The 18,358-nt window shown below is 44.6% G+C and overlaps 2 protein-coding genes across 2 annotated transcripts in view; one reads left to right on the forward strand and one right to left on the reverse strand.

The window, feature by feature from the left end:
• Positions 1-2,817, forward strand: part of ABCC3 (ATP binding cassette subfamily C member 3) — a 50,526-nt gene extending 47,709 nt beyond the window's left edge. Inside the window, exon 32 of the mRNA XM_023553386.2 lies at positions 695-2,817. Within this exon, the coding sequence (XP_023409154.1) occupies positions 695-803 (109 nt within the window). The 3' untranslated portion in view covers positions 804-2,817. The remainder of the gene's footprint in view (positions 1-694) is intronic.
• ANKRD40 (ankyrin repeat domain 40) lies at positions 2,795-14,765 on the reverse strand. Its single transcript, XM_003414619.4, has 5 exons — positions 14,552-14,765; positions 9,432-9,580; positions 8,558-9,049; positions 6,457-6,638; positions 2,795-5,243 (listed from the first exon to the last, which is right to left on the reverse strand). Exons 1-5 carry the CDS (start codon positions 14,683-14,685, stop codon positions 5,097-5,099), a joined length of 1,104 nt encoding a protein of 367 aa, XP_003414667.1. The 5' UTR covers positions 14,686-14,765; the 3' UTR covers positions 2,795-5,096.
• Positions 14,766-18,358: the final 3,593 nt, after the last annotated feature.

Here is an 18,358-nt window from a genome sequence, read left to right on the forward strand (position 1 = left end):
GGGATGTCCATAGAAACCTCCTCCCAGACCTGTTTCCAGGAGCCCAGGAGGTGGGAATTAGAGAGGACAGTCCAGGCCGCCCCCTGGAGGGTGATCTCTCCAGGCTCGGGAGAGCCTTGCCCCTCCTGCCCCACCCTGTGGAGCCAGTGTGTTAGCCCTGCACCAGGTGCACCCTGTGTTTGCTTGGTGGGTGTTTCTGATCACAGGCCCAAGCCTGACTGAGGGGGGCAGGGATCCACCGTCAGTGGCAGCCAGATTGGCAGCCACAGCCCCAGATTCCAATGTCAGGCCTTGCTGCAGACCGATTTCCTGCGGTGCCTTTGTGAACTGGCACAAAGCAGATGGAAGCGTGCAGGGCTTAGCGCACAGGCCAGTGGCTCCCTGTGCACAGCCCGCCCCAAGACCTATGACCCTAGAGAAGGGAAGGGCTCATTAGGGAAGGTTTTTGGAGCCCCAACTAGCAGAGATGAATAGGCCCCTGTGTTTGATCCCAGAAACCGCCTCATTTGTCAGGAGAGCAAAGGGAACAGCTAAAATAACCAGCCTCGCAAGCGTGCACACATGGCGTAGTGGCCGTGTTGGGTGGGTTGACTGAATGGGTAGGTTGGCATATCGCTGCGGGGCCTGAGCAGTCCCCAGAGGGGCAGGCTGGACTGTGCGGCATAAGACCTGACCATTTCTCTTCTTCGACTAGGGTCCTGGTCCTGGACAAAGGGACAATAGCTGAATTTGATTCTCCAACCAACCTCATTGCAGCTAGAGGCATCTTTTATGGGATGGCCAAAGATGCTGGACTTGCCTAAAATATATCCCTGGGATTTCCTCCTGGCCATCCCTGATTTTCACCAGGAAGAGAAATGACACCAAATATACCTGCAGAATGGACTCGATGGCAAACACTGGGGGCAGTTGTTAGATTTTGCCCTGTAAAGTGCCTCACAGCATAACTGCTAAACGCTTTGAATGAGGAAGTGAGACCCAAAGGGTGAATGATGGGCCTAGGTCACAGCTAATTTGAGGCAGAGCCCTGGCTAGTCCTCGGGTCTCCTGATTCCCAGCTGAGTATTATTTCCACACTGCATTTTTTTCAGTCATTTTATGGAACAACCTCCCTCCCGGCTATGATTTTTTTTTTCATATTTTCTACTCATGGAACAGGAGACTGTCAGACCAGGCCATCCCTAAGAACTGAGTTCTGTACTTGAGAGTGCTGGCCAGAATCCATTAAAAATGGAACACTGATGAAATAAAGTGATGTGCTCAACAATATCTACACTCCGATGCAGCCTTTCTCTGCCTGGGCACAAGGTTTGGGGTTAGGACCTTTTGGGGAGGCAGGGAGGAAGAGGGAGATGTGGAAGAGGTGGGCTTTACATTCATCTACATGGTTGCAGCTATCTGAAAACTTTGGCCCCAAAAGCTTTAGGCTGGAAATAGTGTCTTCATAACCAAAATTCACTGGGTAATTGCTGTAGCTACTGCTGTGCTGTGCAGATGGTATAAAAAGGTGCGAAATAAAGCCCCTGAAATCTGACCTGCGGCCTGGTGGGAAAGCTGCTGTGAACATCTCCACGTTTATGTGACCCTCCAGCCGCTGAGCCGGTTTCTCTAGGGGCTGAAAAGCGCATGGTGCTTTATCTCCTCACTCCTTTAGAAGTCTGTTCCAGACAGGTTCCCATAACCACTGCAGCCTCCCAGTCACTCATGTTCCTCCGCCCAGCCGAAGCTGAGTGTGTGAGCCCAGAGGCCACGACCTGCCCTTACAGTCCCCGGCTGGTAAGGGAGATGTGAGGGGGTCAATTAAATATGCATTCACAGGTAGCCAATGGAGAGTTCATTTTCTGCAGGTCAGAGTCCACCTGGCACAAGGCCTCTTCAGTTTAGAATGGATCTCTTCCCTTTGTTACCTTAATAGGTTTTCTGGTCTCTTTCATTTCCTATACCTTTGATTCTTGGGATGGTGTGACTTGTTTGTGGGTGTTTTTTTTTTTTGGAAGGGGGTTTCCCACTCTAAATGGTTAGCAGTAGGTGTGGAGATGGCTCCTTTGATCTGGCCTTTCTATATGCTCTGGGTCAGCCTGTGTTGCAGGACAATTTGTTAAAGGTTAATCACGTTTTTTGTTTTTTCGGCAGGCTGTTTCTGCCCAGGATGTTTATGAGTACACGGAAGGAGACTTCCACCCTAACAATAAAGCAAGTATGAAAGCACAAATGTCCAAATTATGCTGCCTCTCCTTGGTGCTAAGAAAGGTCTCTGCTATGCTCTCTGATTTATTGGGCCAATTTGGCATGACATCTGCTTTGTGAGGCTCTGGCTGCCCTAAAACAACAGAAACGCAGATTTATTCGGCGTCATTCTCAGCTAAAGATCTGAAGGTGTAAGGCTGTATTTCCTCTCCTGTCCTGGGAGTTTGCTTCTGTGCTCATCGCAGCCCTGACAGGAGCTGACAGCCCAAAGGAGAGGCTCAGTTGTGTAAATAGGATAATCAAAAAATGTGGCTAATAGGAGATGACCTCCATCTAGCTGGCTCAGCTTCTCGGGGGGGAAATGAAGCTGACTGCTGTGAACTGGGAGGAAAGATGACACAAAATATCCATCTCCAGGTGCTGGTGACAGGGTGTGAGCTCTGCAGCAGCGGCAGTGGGACAATGGCGGCTCAGGTGGAGAACGGGCCCAGAGCTGCTTCCTCCAGAGCTGCCTGTCCCTTTGGATCCCCTCCGACTAGCAGTCTAGTGCTACTTAAAAAAAAAAAAAAAAAAACTTAGGAGGCCAAAATGAAATAATATGGGCTCAGTCAGTTAATATTTAATTTTAATAACATTTGTTATGTTTGAACAGTCAGCAATGCATAAAGAAAAAACTCTCCGGTGAATGTTTACACACGATGTGTGAAGACACGCTTTAAACATGCGGTGGAGGAGAGGGGTGAATTCACAGTTAACAAAGCTAAAAAAACCTTTGTTATAAATTACACAAAGCATAGAAAAATATTTCTCTGAATGCATAGATTAAGACTTTAAACTCACCTACCAGCAACTGTGCAGTCTTACCCCACTGCCGGGGGCAGGAGTCTGTTAGACAACAGAGGACCTTATAAAGGAGAACAGAGACAGTGCAGAGCAAAGCCACCTGAGACACCAAGACCATTGCTCGCCTGTTTCTAAGCTGGGAGATATCCTGGTAGGACCAGGCCACCCCTCTGTAGCCCACCTCCCAGACAGGGGCTTCGCTGCTTCTGAGAGTCTCTAAATCTGGATGGCTACAAGAGTTGTAACCCTAGTAACTCAGACATGAATTAATACTGAATTAATTTCCCCCAGGAGAGAACCAGCCTTAATTCTATAAGTAAAATGTGACTTTTTTCAAAGCAAAGGAAAAAAAAAAAAAAGGCTAGTACCTCTAGGTAAACTGGCTTCTGATTGAAACACAGGGGCGCTTTCTTCCTTAAAGCACTTAGAGAAAGGGGGTAATAAGTCACCTTCACTGTGCCATGCATACACTCCCTACAAGGGTAAGACACCATCAGTAATTGGTGGAATAAATTAAGTCACTAAATTGAGTGACTCTATGAAGTTGGCCCCGAGAAACACCTCAACCTTGTCTCAGCATTTAGGCAGCAGCAGGAGGTCGTTCTCTTAGCACAACATTCTCTCCCATTGACGTCTTCTGCACGTTCTCACTCAGCTGTAGTGTTCCAATAAATGAAGTTAACGGTTAGGAAGTTCAGTTTCTTTGGAAACTATAGGCACTATGGGGAAAAAGCTTCTTAAGACAGCAGGGATGCTCCTCAACAGCTGGCTTCGAGTCCCCGCGCTTTTCTTCTGTTTGTCTAAGTGTGCTAGTGTTTAACTCTAAAGTGAAAACTGTTGGCTTCAACAAGACAGTGGCTTTTCTTTTAACCTTAACGACACTGAAGGGAAGGAGAAGAATCCTTCAGTGCTTTCTTTAAAAAGAATTTTATGCTCAAGAGTTTGATCAGGATTTTTTTTTTTTTCCATTTACTTCAGAACAAAGTCTGGTAGACCCACAACTGGCTTTGTTAAGTAGATTGGTGAGGGGGGACAGGGGCATACCTAGATCAAACACTTTGTTTACAAAAGCAACAGATTTTGGAGTTGTGTAAAAATCCTAATAATTCCAAAATAACCTTTATCTTTAATACAAAAATAAAGATGCTAACTCCTTTAGCTCAGTTTCCCACAATAACCTTTAAAAGAGCAACAGATTCAGTCTCAAAAATTGCTTTTCATTTCTAGTGGAAAATGAAAGTGGAGAACAGGGACCGGCAAGGCAATGTTTGTGCTCTTCTCTTCCGTGCAATCAAACATTTAGATACCAGGAACCGCTTCAGAGTGGAAAGGGGGCTACCCTTTTGGGAAGCATCAGAGAGCCCTCTAGTGACCACGAAGGGGAGTTAATGCGGAGGCGACTGGGCAAAGGCAGACTAGAGACAGAGAATCAGGCTGAGTGTTACAGAGGAAGGGCCGGGGAGGGGAGGCTCTTTTGGTTAACAGCCTATTTACAATTAGGTAACTGTATTCTTAAATACTTTTAACCTGAGTAACATTTATAAATACGTTATATGAAACCTCACAGCTACAAGTCACACTAAAATTCATTTGTCTAGTACCCAAGTTTCCTCTCTGGTTAGTTCACATTTCAGGAGTTGTGAGCATGCAACACCAGGAACAGCGCATCCTAGCCCTTCAGGTGCACTGTCAACAGGAGAGGCTTGAAATAGGCTCCACTCTCGTCTTCTGCTGAGACAACTCTCTCACATTCTACACATAAAGCCCACTGGATATAGAAACCTTTGGCTCCCGCCTCTCCAGACCACTTCTCAGCTGTTCAATGCTTCAAGCGACAGGTTTATTGTGCACCAAGAGGCATGGAAGAGTGGCACCACTGCTTGGGGGTCAGGGGCTTCCTACCTTGGCAGACGGTGTTAGTGTACACTACTTAGTGGCACCAGGGCCCTCCCAGGCATCCAAGGCAGAAGTATAGAAAACCAGCCTTGATTTGGATCAATGGCTTGTCCTTGGCCCAGAGGTGACACACACCGTCACAATCCTCAGTGATAAAAGTCCCTGCTGCATTAGTAAGTCAGTTTTGAAGCTCTCCTGTTGTAGCAAGGCCTTTCAGTCAGTGTGGATGCAGCATTTCGGAACAGAAAATTATTTTCACTTATCATTAGAACCAGTTCCAGCTCTTGAAAATCTTGGAGTCGGGCAACATCTTTGTCCTAAAACAAAAGTAGGTTAAAGAGATTAACAGGACCCATTTGCCTCCACATGTTTGGTGTGCTGTGTTGATATTAGTATTGGTCCATTTTAAAACCTAGAAGAAAAAAAAAAAATCCCTGCAGCAGGGATAAGTCAGTGACTATGCAGGACAGTCCCCAGAGGTGCGAGTTGGGCTGGAATGGTGGAAGCTCTCAGCAGCAGCTGCTACTGGATGAGCAAGTGCTGAAGGGAGAGACAACGCATGGACCAGTTTTCCTCAAGTGCTCAGGGAAGCCAGAGCCTGATGGGCTGGGAGTTCAAGGAACCCAGGGACGCAGGAAGGACCACACATGCATCTATGTGGATTCGTCTGTGATTCAACTTGGTTCTTATCTTGTAAAACACAAGCCACATCTAACTACACTAAAGTAATCCTCGTAGATCACAAGTAAAACCTCTGAAAAGAGGTACAAGTAAACGTTATGCACAAAATTCTCTCTGGGATCCTAACCAAAATCCAAACCCATTGCTGTCGAGTTGGTTCTGACTCACAGCAACCCTGTGTGACCAAGTAGAACTGCTCCCATAGGGGTTCCAAAGAGCAGCTGGTGGGTTTAAACTGTCAACCTTCTAGTTATCAGCTGAGCTCTTAACTGCTATGCCACCAGGGCTCCTCTGGTATCCTACCAAAAAAAAGAAAAACCCAAACCCAATGCTGTCAAGTCAATTCCGACTCATTGCGACCCCAAAGGACAGAGCAGAACTGCCTCATATGGTTTCCGAGGAGTGCCTGGTGGATTTGAACAGCTGACCTTTTGATTCGAAGCTGTAGCTCTTAATCACTATGCCACCAGGGTTCATCCTACAGCTCTCAAAAATGCCAGTGTCTCTCCAGCCTCAGCAGAGGGCAAGAAAACTCAATGACTGATTACATTTGGTAGACCACCCTTCATTCCTTTTCTCTTTTCATTTCTTCAACTGTGCTTCATATGAAAGCCTGGTGGTGTAGTGGTTAAGTGCTACGGCTACTAACCAAAAGGTCGGCAGTTCGAATCCACCAGGCATTCCTTGGAAACTCTATGGGGCAGTTCTACTCTGTCCTATAAGATCGCTATGAGTTGGAATTGACTTGACAGCAATGGGTTTTTAACGGTGGCTCATATAACCGAGGAGGAAGCTGGGTGGTTTCCGAATGCAGAAAGCAACCATTCATGCTTAACAGACCTTTCTTACCTTTCTTAACAGAGTATTGGGCAACTTTCTGATCTTCTCCACTTGATCTGGATTAACACCCAGCTCACAGCAGCTCACTCTGAGCAATTCTTGGTAGGTGAGCTCCTGTCGGTCCAGTTCAATTTCAATGAAATCATTTTCTCGAAGAGATGGGTTCTGAATCCTCACCTTGAGTACCAGCTCTAGAAAAAAGGGGGGAATATTAATGAACCATTCTGGCACAGGACAGCCCATGTAATTTAAGATCTTTTCCATTACACTTAGTCCTGTGCCCATCCTACCCAATGAACAACCAACACCATCAGCAGGGTTTGCTTAGCCTCCATCTGGCTCTGCTTGGGCAGTTTCCTACACTGTCATCCCTCCATCTAAGACTGTGGTACACAAATAAAAAACAGCGGGAGGGTGAGCCATCCCTGTTGTACAGAAGGAAATTTACCACTGCTGCTGGAGCTAAGGAGGTAAAACCTTAAGAACGGGTTTGGGTTTAAACTACACTTAAACAGGGGAAGGAGAAAAGAGTTGTAAGGAAGGCAAAGGCAAGACATGGTATGAGTTACTCTAAAAACTAAAATTAACAGCTGTAGATCTAGAGGTATTTATGAAATATTAAACTCCTTGCAATAAACACAATAAAAGAGCAAAAAGATACGCTATTAATATAAATTTAAGTCTAACTACGATCTGCATAGAGTAGACCTTAATAAGGGAGGGTCTTGGCTTTGGAACTGCTTTTCTTGGGTCTGGAACCTAAACAGTCTATTCGGAGCCTGGCTGCCAAGATGGCCCAAGCAGGCATCCATATGCATTTGGCAGTTCTATTTTGCTCCTTATATATGGAGCCATCACAGCACCCCTAGGCCACTGTTGTCAGCACCTATATTAGCAGGCCCACAAAAACAGAAGATGAAAGTTAGTTCTATGAAAAAGGGAAAGATACGACTAGACATAGCCCATGGTGTTGGTTTGGAATTGGAGGTATCAGGACAAACTCATGGTTTTAAGTATATATAATAGTTAAACAGATACAGAAATATAGATATACGTTTATATGTAAACATAAATGTGTGTTTGTCTGTTTGCTTGCATACTTATTTTTCTTTCCTGATTCTGTCCTCTGAGACAGACAGCCTAGAAGAAATGACATATCTGAGACAAGAAGCATATTGAGGGCCACATTTTGGTTTCTGAATACCATTCTCCACTGAAAAGAAACAGGGCTCTGCAGAGAAATCGCTGACTTCAGGGCTGGGGCAGCGAAAGTTTCGCTATGAGCCTGGAGCATCTTGCTGCACCAAAAGTAAGGAAGCGCTCTAAGAACGATGGGGACGTGGCAAAGGGACACAAGAACCAGCTGAAAGGGGCTCCCACTGGCTAATCTGAGATAACATGAACATCAAAATAATGATGGGGATTATAACCGGCTGACTAAAGTAAGGCTCCACGAGTCTATACTGATATAAATGGAGGAAAAAGGAAAGCTCTTCTTTACAGAAGAACACCAACTAATAAATACAGAAGAAATGACAGAAAATCCTATTCTAAAAATAACTGGCCTGGACTCTTCAAAAACATCGAGACCAAAGATGATAAAGAAAGGCTAAGGAAATGTTCTAGGTTAAAGGCGACCAAACACCATGATAACTAAACGCAATGTGCGATCCTGAGTTAGATCCTGGGCAGCAGGCACAAGGGTGTGGGGGGTGAGGAGAGCTACAACGGGCATTGTTGAAACAATTGGCAAAAGTGAAATATGGACTGTGGATTAGATAACAGTATTATATCAAGGTTTCACTTCCTGGATTTGGTAATTGTGCTGTGGCTATATAAGAGAACATCCTTGTTTTTAGGAAACGCACACTTAAGTACTTTGGGGCAAAAGAGTAAAAGGTAAACCACTTCTGGATCTGAGCAAAGGGAGTTCCTTATACTAGTCTTGCAACATTCCTGTAAGTTTGTAATTATACCCAAGTATATTAATAAATAAAATACCCCCTCCCCCCCATATACACATCACCAGAAAAGACCCAGAAGTGAAGCACTAGACCTCCGGGCACTGCCTGCCCAATGCAGAGGCAGTTTGCTGCTGCTGAGGGGTTACCTTGCATATTAAACGGAAATGCTCCAGTGAAGAAAAATGGCTGGAATGCTGGCGCTGGTCCTGCATATGTCCCATTTTGAGGCTCTAGAGACACTGGTGGCTTGGACGGGACAGAAGAGAACAGGGAACGGCTCTGACTCACGGGTGGCTGACAAACAGGACCTGGTTTTGTGCTTTCTGGTGTTCTGAGTATGGCAGAGGGGGCAGACACATCACCGTTCTGAACCAGTGCCAGAGAGGTGTGGTCCCGCGGAAAGGCCCCTAGAAGGGAAGGCTCCCCAGAGGGGAGCAATGGGGGCGAGCCATCCACAGAGGGCAATGCAGGGGGTGTGGAGGGGCCGCCATTTTGCAGCTGGGCTGAATCCTCTGTTGTGGTGGTGTATATAAAAGGGAAGGCTGGGTTGGCCAAATAGTTGGGAACAAAGGGCAGTTCTGACTCCTTCTTCAGCTGGGGGAGGCTGCCATCAACATCATCATCATCATCATCTTCCACTTAAACAGAAGCAAACACAGAACATTTACAGTCAAAAATTACAAAGGAAAAAGTGTGTCTTGTAGAAGCTCTTGTCCTTTGGTATATGACAAATACGGTCAGTGTTTACTGCTTCCTCCCTCAGGTCAGAGGAGAAAAGAATATTTCACTGGGTTTGTGATTACCATTTTTATTACTGTCTTAAATTTTACAGTTAAAAAAATAAAACCTTATTTAATGCCAACCTTTGCAGAAACAACATGGAATTGCTATTTTGGTACAGTAATTAGTCTTTAGAAATAGGCCAGTTGTTTGATGGGCATCAAGAATGCAAGCCATTAATATCACAAATCTTCAAGTCAGTTTGACAAAACCAAAACTTGCCCCAAAGCACAGACTCACCTCCCATGATCTTCCTGATTTCTCTCCTTGATGTCAATTGGACTGGCATTTCTCCTTTCGTGGTGAGAATCTCTTTGTCAGCTCCTGATTTTAACAGGTAAGAGACTACCTGGCCGTGATTGCGTTTACATGCCCAGTGTAAACAGGTCCTGCCCAGATTTTAAAAAAGGGGGAGGATGATTTACAAAGAGGAGAGATGATCTGGGTTTTCAAATTCTAAATGTTATAAACACATGTTAAGAGCTCAGCTCGAGCTCAGCTCGAACCAGGAAACTAGGCTGGTAATCTCAACTTTTCTTTTTGTAAAACAGATGATCAAAATATTTAATATGCTTAAAGCTTATTTTTAAATTCCATTTCTGGCCCCTAGGAAAAACTTTGAGCTCTAATTTCAATGGCTTCCAGAAGGCTGGCTACATGGCTTCAATGATATTGCGGAGAGTTACTCTATCAGTATCTCTCATTAGGATGTCTTAGTCTCTTTGTAATTTATTTTCATATTGCCACATTCCTTTTTAGAGGCTATAGAAACTCGCTTCATATGCATCAAATGCCACCTGGAGATTAAATAGTATGAGACTCATAAGCATCTCCTATCTGCAAGCTTTCACTGCTACTTAAATTATTATTACCGCAGCAGATGCTCCTGTGTGAATCGCAGTTGCTCCCTCTCTCTTCCTCTTTATTTTTCTTTCCTTCATTTAAAAAAAAAAAAGATTGCCAAACTTTTTTTTTTTTAATTTGGCTTCTCTAGTTCTCTCCAGAAGGCGACAAACATACCGTTATCTGTGTAATCGTAAGGCACTCCACAGATACTTTAATTCCTAAGGCACTGTAAAAAATGTATATCCACGATCAAAATTTCTCAAAAACAGACTCTTCTAATGTATCAGGCTCATTTCAGTAAAAACTAACTATTTAATATGGTACACATAGGAAGGGCTTATGCATACTCTGAAGAGCCATTATTTTAATACTGCATAGAAATGTAATTAGCATGCCAGCAAAAGCTCCATCTTAACAGAAATTAAAGGATTCAGCACCACTAAGTTTATCTCCAGTTGCCAAAGCTGAACGTACATTATGAGAAGAAAACACTTTTCCCCCTTCTGTTTTGAAAGGGCCTCATTCGTCAACTGTCTAATTAAACCGAAATACGTAACTTCAGAGCTTATAGCCAAACACGGATATGATGAAGAACAGATGTAATATGTTCAATAGTGAGGGTTAGGTCACAACTCTAGGACACACAGGCAGTCACCTGAGAAAAGTTTATCTGGTTCCAGGGAAAAGCTGATTTGCCCTAGACACTATAACATTTGTGAATTTCAGAAAGCTAGCTTGTCTAGGTGGCTGGGAGTAACTCCACTGATGTCCCTACATTATCAATCATTAGAATTAGATTATCCTTTAAGGTTACTGTGTACTCTATGATAACATAACTGCCAGTTTGGGAAAATTAAGGGAAGAGTCTTGATCTAGGCTTCTAAACTATAAGCTCCATGAAGATAAGAAAGTATCTGCTTGGCACATACCAGGCGCTTAATTAATATTTGGTGAATGAGTGAACCAAGGACAAGGTGGACATCGCCTGGAGTAGAGAGATCCAATATATCCTTGATTCCGGAAAAGCTGAAGCCTACAGTGTGTTTGTGGGTGGTTGTCTGTGGCATAGGCTTGAAAAGTGAATAATTGTAATGATAAGTGAGCACTCAAAAATGAATGGAGCATGATGAGAAAAATATGCTCCCTTTTGGAAATAAAATACTCACTTGCAGGTAGTAAATCACTTGCTCATGGCAAGCTTGAAAGTGAAGGAGGTAATTTACTGCCAGTGGGTCTGAGAGACTCTGGGACAAATCGACTAGCTAAAGCATCACCATGTAAAGTGGGGTAAAGTCAACACAGCATGTCCCCCACAGCCCTGGGCCCTTAGCGGCCACCATTTACAAGGACAAGCTGTGTGACTCTAGGCAGCTGTAACTCAGGGCCATTGCAACCAGGCAAAATTTTCAACTTCTTCATGAGCCATTATACTTGTTTCTTAAAGCCACGGGGTTTGCATGACACTTTGATTGCAATTGATTTGGGAGCTCTATCTTTGAACTTCGACTCTTTCGGCTCTAAATCCACAGACAGACTATCCTATCAGCGCTGGGCAGTACTTCCGACCAGGGACGCCGGACGTCATTCATCAGTGCGGAAACTGTGGTTACTGAGCCACCATAAAATGAAAGCTGGCACTTCCTGCTTTTCTGTGCTAGAAGTTTTTTGAAGGTACTTTTATATCCCATTGCCCAGCACATTGTTTAATAAGAAAATAACAATAGTTAGCACAGACATAATGCTCTACATACTAGACATTGTATTAAGTGCTTTACATGTATTACCTCATTTCATCCCAAAATAACCCATGAAATAAGTACTGTTATTAACGTCCACCCGTTTTACAGATAAGGAAATCAAGATACTAAGCAAATAAGTAAGCAAAGCATACAGTATGCTGGGTGGTGATTAAGTGCAATAGGGACAATAAAGCAGGGAAAGGGATTAGGGAATGCCAGAGGTTGGGGAGCGGTGTGGTGCAATTATAAACTGAGGGTCCAGGAAAGGCCTCACCAAGAAGGTGACAACTAAGCAAATATCTGAAGGAGGCGGGGGAGCAAACCACCTGGTATCTGGGGAAAAAGCCTTTCAGACAGAGGGCAGAGGAGACGCAAGGGCCTTGAATCAGGAATGTGCCAAGTATTTCAAGAAAAGCAAGAGGCCAGTGGGGCAGAAAAAAGTGAGCAAGGGGGCAATTCCCAAGGGATGGGGCCTAGACTAAGGAGGGATGGTGAGGGGGCCGGAAGTAGAAATTGTAGGCTTTCTCTTGGAGCAAGATGGGGGCCATTAGGGGGCTTTGAGCAGAATGAAATATTCCGACTTGTGTTTTAAGTCAGGATCCCTCTGGCTGCTGTGTTGAGAAAAGACCATAGGGTGTAAGGGTAGAAGCTAGGAGACTAGTTAGGAGGCTACTGCAATAATCCAGGTGAGAGAATGATGGAGGCCTGTACCAGGTATATGGTGGTAGAACTAGTGAGCAGAGGTCAGATTCTGACTGTATCTGAGGTATAATCAGCAGGATAAGGTGACTGATTGGATGTGGTGGATGAGGGAAAGAGAGGCAGCAAGGAAGGTGCCAAGGTTTTAGGTCTGAGTAGCTGAAAGAAATAAGTTGCCATTAGATGAAATGAAGAGAACTCAGAGGGACAGGTTTGGGATGGGAGGTAGATGAAGGGGGAGACTAGAAATTCAATCATGGACTTGTCGAGTTTGAGATGTCCTGGTAACGCAGTGGTTAAGCATTCGGCTGCTAACCAACAGGCTGGCAGTTCAAATCTACCAGTTGCTCCTTAGAAACCATATGGGGCAGTTCTAATCTGTCCTATAGGGTCATTATGAGTTGGAACTGACTCAACAACAGATTATTAGACATCTTCCGCAATTAAATCTATTAGAAGACACTTCAGGTTACTTCAGATTCAATTTACATTTCCTGAGCACCTACTGTGTGACAGGCATTGTGGTAGGGTAGGTTCTGGAGGTCTAGAGTCAGATGTTGGGTTTGTGTTCCAGTTATACTAGTTATTGTAAGTTCTATGACCTTGGGGAAATTACTTAACCTTTCTGGGTCTCAGCTTCCTCATCTGTAAAATGGAGAGAATAACAATAGTTATGTTCCTGAGTTACTCTGTCCTTACAGGGTTGCTATGAGTCAGAATCTACTCGATGGCAATGGGTTTGGGTTTATGTCCCCGAGTAGCTGCAGCTGCAGATAACACATGAAAAGTGCTCAGAACTGTTCCTGTGCTACAGAGCAAGCTCAGTAAATGTTAGCTATTAACTTCATCGTGTTAAATGATCACAACACTCTTCTGAAATAAATGGAATATAAAGCAACTCTGGCAACGTGACAAAGCTAGGCAGGAATGAAGAACCTACAGCCAAAATCAGGGCTTCTTCCCCTACACAACAGTGCCTCCTAGTGCCAAAACTGTAATTTACAGCTCGTGAATCACACCAATGCTAAGAAAGGTACACTCAAACCAGCAAGCTTGTTTGCAAACACTTTTAAAGCTGTTTTCCTATCTTTCTGAATAGCCACCCAGGCTGCTTTCTTTAGGGAGAAGTAGACCGATTTGTGAGGAAGTCCGGGAACCTCAGTTCTGGTCCTGGCTATCGTATCAATTATTTGTGCAACCTAGGGCAAGTTATTCTCTGGGGTTGAACCCATCTCCAATGTCCCTTTCAGTTTCAAAATGTACCATTCTACTTTAAAAATAAAACGTCTTCAAGTACACTTTAACTCTACACTAGCAATATAGGCTGGTTAATCATTACCTGGATGAAATAAAATTTAAATTTTTAAATGCAAAGAGAGCAGAATAATGCCACATTCGGTAACTTAAAACTAAAGATTTAATCACCAGCAGGTCTTAAGACAAGACACCCTATTTAACTGGGAAGGGGTCAATCTACAGGCAAGCAACTGAAGCCTTAGGTCAAATTCTTTGAAATTGTGTAAGAAAACAAAGCAAAACACTATAGAATAAATGAATGAGTCTGCTTTCAACAGGCAGCTGTAGGCAGCTGCAAATCATTGCTGCAAAGAGACAACAGAGAAGCATAGCGATGCAAGTGATTTCCTTTCTGGTCTTTGGCAAGGAAACTGTGCTCGTTTATAAGATTCATATTTGCTCAGTTGCTTATACTTTTAGCTCTGCACTGATGTTTTCTTCAGAAGCACCTACAGCAAAAGAATTCGACACCAACTAGGATGAGCTCCAGCGCGTATTAGTGGCTGAGAATCATATCCTCCGGCACCGTTCTAGCCAAGTTTTCCCCGAGCGGGGGACGATAGGAGCGCCAGGGTCCCAGTGGGCGCTGCCCTGGGTGGACCTAGTGGGCAGAATGCGCTCCTGTCTACAACGGGCAGGGAAGACCGGGGCTGGCCTCGAGAGGGCACAACCTCGGAGGCCCGAGGCGCCAGGCCTCGCCTTAGCCCGGCGACTGCAGCCGACCGCTCTCCGCCCCGGGCCGCCTGCTCTGACCCTGGGCCTCTCCCGCTCCCCACTTACCAGCCGTTGACCTCATTTTGCGAGTTCACATCCACCCCGCTCTCCACCAGTTTCTGCACCTCCCGAATGTCCCCCAAGGCCGCGGCCTCGCGCAGCCTCTCCTGCTGCTCCTTCTGCTCTAGGAGGGTGTTCATCTTCCCTACGGCCTCAGGCCCCGGCACGGGCCCGCTCGCCCCGCCCGGGACCTGTCAGCGCCGCCCCCGCCGCGGCCGGCTCCCAGCCATGGGGAGGGACTGCGGAGCTCCCCCGCCCTGCTCGCCCCGCCGCCCGCGCCCGTCCCGGGACTTCTGCTTCCTCCCGCGAGCCGCCCGCGGCTCCCCTGCTGCTCCCGGCCCGCAGGCCTAGGCCTCCTTCCAGGCCGCGCCTCCCGAAGGCCGGCTCCGGGGGACCCTATTCAGTGTGACAACTCTGACCCAGATATTTTCCGTTCCTACCCTCGGCCCCGGCGCCGGGGCTGGCTGTTTATGTAACTGCTGCACAATATTATTTGCCGTGATTCATTGACTATATTTAGACCTCCCCCACCCCGCAGCTTCAAGGGAGGAGGACGGACACATGGAAAGAGAAAAAAAGCATATTCGAAAGCCAGAAAAGCCTTGTCCTCTGCCATAGGCTGTTTACCAGGCATCAAAAATAATTGGTGGGTTTTTTTTTTTTTTTTTCTAGTTTGTTTGGCTCTTTTTCCTTATCTGAGCCAACTCTTGCCTAGCAGGATGGGGAAATGGGCTGAAAAAGATCCTACTATAATATGCCCATTATTGCACAGATAGATTACACCGTTCTTTGACAGTGCTTGGGGGCATTCAGTTAGAATATTTATTTTCCATTGCTGTTGTTTTACATCTCATTTTAGACGGATTTCTTTTAATTTGGCTTTCTGGAAAAATATTTATATTGTACATAGAACTAGCTCATAAACCGTAATTTATTGTTGCTTATAAATCATAAGTAATTACTTTTCATGAAGGCCATATAAGGAAAAACAGCAAGGATGCTTTGATTTCTGGTCCTGATCCCAGGAGCTCCAGGATCCCTGTGTACAAAAACAGCACTTTGCCCAACTCCTTACCTAATCAATCTAATGAGGCTTAGTGCCTGAGTTGGCCTGCTTTTACTACCCAGTGGGAGAAACAATATATATATATTGTTTTGCTGAGCCCAGGTGTCTTGGAGTGATCCTCTAAAGTGGCACAGGACGGAATTTTGCAGATGAGGTCAGGAGGATTAAGGAAATAACCTGAGGAGGAAGGGAGGGAGGAAGGCCTGAACAAAGGGAGATGAAATAGGAAGGGACACATTTAGGCACCGAGTTTTCATTTCCAAGGTATGCAAGGCAAACACTTTTCTTGCTACTGTTAAAAAAAAAAAAATCTGTTTATTATGATACAGTAATTCACAGAGTACACAGGGCACCCCAGGTGGTGTTGAATATAAACCAACTACACACTTAAATGGCCCCCAAGACAAACTGGAACTCTGCTTGAGCTGACATTCTTATATGTCCCCCAATTTAAATTTTAATTCTCAGATCCAGTGTGATACTCCATCTGAAGCTGATGTGCATGGAACTGGGCCCTGTAACACAACCTGAGTGATAAGGGAGTAGGTAGTGGCCTCTTTTTTAAAAAAGAATTTAAAAAAATTGGTAGTGACTTCATGCCAAAGTCTGTGAGCTCTCTTTATAAAAGTTCATTTTTTTGTCAAATTTCCTTTCCTTAAAAGGATTATATAGTGTGTGCCCTACAATAACTGTTGAATCAGAGAATATTAACATCTTCTTAAACTAAACCTCTACTTATCTCTGACTCCAATCTTCTGCTTGTTATCCTCAGATAAAAAACAAAAGCTCCCTCCACAAACAAACGTCTATCCCTGAGCATAAGTGAATGCACTCTGATGGCCATTCTATTATTTAAATTTATCTATACTTTGTCTTGCCTTTATGGAATTATCTAAGCTTGCACTGTTTGCCAGGCAGTGTTCTAGGCAATGGGGATGCTACTGCAAACAAAGCAGAGGCCTTGATTTCAAGATTTCAGAAGAGCACACTCTCTAGCAGGGAGAGATTGATATGGTAAACAATAGAATGTACGTATTAGACGCAGTATGGCATGTGGTTGTGAGGGTAGGTATAGTGGTTGTGAGTATGGAGACTGAAGCTAGACTGCCTGGGTTTATATCCCAGCTTTGCCAGTCCTGTAATCTTGGATGAGTTACTTCATCTTCTTGTGCCTTAATTTCTGCATCTGCAAAATAGGAATGATTATAATAGTACCTAATTCACAGCAATGTTCTATGGATTGAAAGAACTAATATATGTAAAGCCTGGACATAGTAAACACTCAGTGGATGGCAGCAATGTTAATTAAGTCAGGGAAGAAAACCTGACGGAATGGGAGGGGGGTTGTGATCAGAAAACAAGGGTGACACCTACGTTTCTGGCTGGGTAAGTGTTGTTGTTGTTAGGTGCCGTCAAGTCGGTTCCGACTCATAGCGACCCTACGCACAACAGAACGAAACACTGCCCGGTCCTACGCCATCCCTAACAATCTTTGTTATGCTTGAGCTCACTGTTGCAGCCACTGTGTCAATCCACTTCCTTCAGAGTCTTCCTCTTTTCCTCTGACCCTGTACTCTGCCAAGCATGATGTCCTTCTCCAGGGACTGATCCCTCCTGACAACATGTCCAAAGTATGTAAGACGTGGTCTCGCCATCCTTGCCTCTAAAGAGCATTCTGGCTGCACTTCTTCCAAGACAGATTTGTTCGTTCTTTTGGCAGTCCGTGGTATATTCAATATTCTTCGCCAACACCACAATACAAAGGCGTCAACTCTTCTTCCAGTCTTCCTTATTCATTGTCCAGCTTTCACGTGCATATGATGTGATTGAAAATATCATGGCTTGGCTCAGGCGCACCTTAGTCTTCAGGGTGACATCTTTGCTCTTCAACACTTTGAAGAGGTCCTTTGCTGCAGATTTACCCAATGCAATGTGTCTTTTGATTTCTTGACTGCCGCTTCCATGGGTGTTGATTGTGGATCCAAGTAAAATGAAATCCTTGACAACTTCAATCTTTTCTCCGTTTATCATGATGTTGCTTATAGGTCCAGTTGTGAGGATTTTTGTTTTCTTTATGTTGAGGTGTAATCCATACTGAAGGCTGTGGTCTTTGATCTTCATTAGTAAGTGCTTCAAGTCCTCTTCACTTTCAGCAAGGAAGTTTGTGTCATCTGCCATTTACTGAGATTTGGAACAGGATGAAGAGCAGGTTTGAGGTGTGGTGATGAATTCAGTTTCAAATCTGTTGAATTTACCTCTCTGAGGATCTTTAACCTGTACTGCTATCAATCTTTACTCATTGCCAGGCATCGTGCTAAGTGCTGAACATGAATTATCTTATTTAATTCTCACAACAATGCTGTAAGGTAGAACCATCATTTCATCTGAGGCACAGAGAAGTTAGTAAATTGCCCAATGCCATACAGCTTTAGTTAGTGCCAGAACAAGGCTTTGAACTCAAGCAGTCCAACTCTACCATCTGTACTTTATTTTCTAGTCTTCATTTAAGCAAAGATGCCCAGTAAGCAGTTGTACGTACAAGTGTGGCATTTGGGAAGGAGAGCTGAGTTTGTGATTTGGGTATGGCATTCATCAGCAAAAGGTGCTAGCTGAAGTCATGGGAATGGAAGAGATGGCCCCAAAACAGTGTATTAAGCACTAAGAGAAGACAGTCAAGGAAAGACCCCTGAAGAATACCCAGTTTTAATGATGCACAGAAGTCCTCAAATGAAACTGAAGAGGAGCAG

The sequence above is a fragment of the Loxodonta africana genome, chromosome 18, assembly GCF_030014295.1.
Source record: "Loxodonta africana isolate mLoxAfr1 chromosome 18, mLoxAfr1.hap2, whole genome shotgun sequence".
Classification (NCBI taxonomy): domain Eukaryota; kingdom Metazoa; phylum Chordata; class Mammalia; order Proboscidea; family Elephantidae; genus Loxodonta; species Loxodonta africana.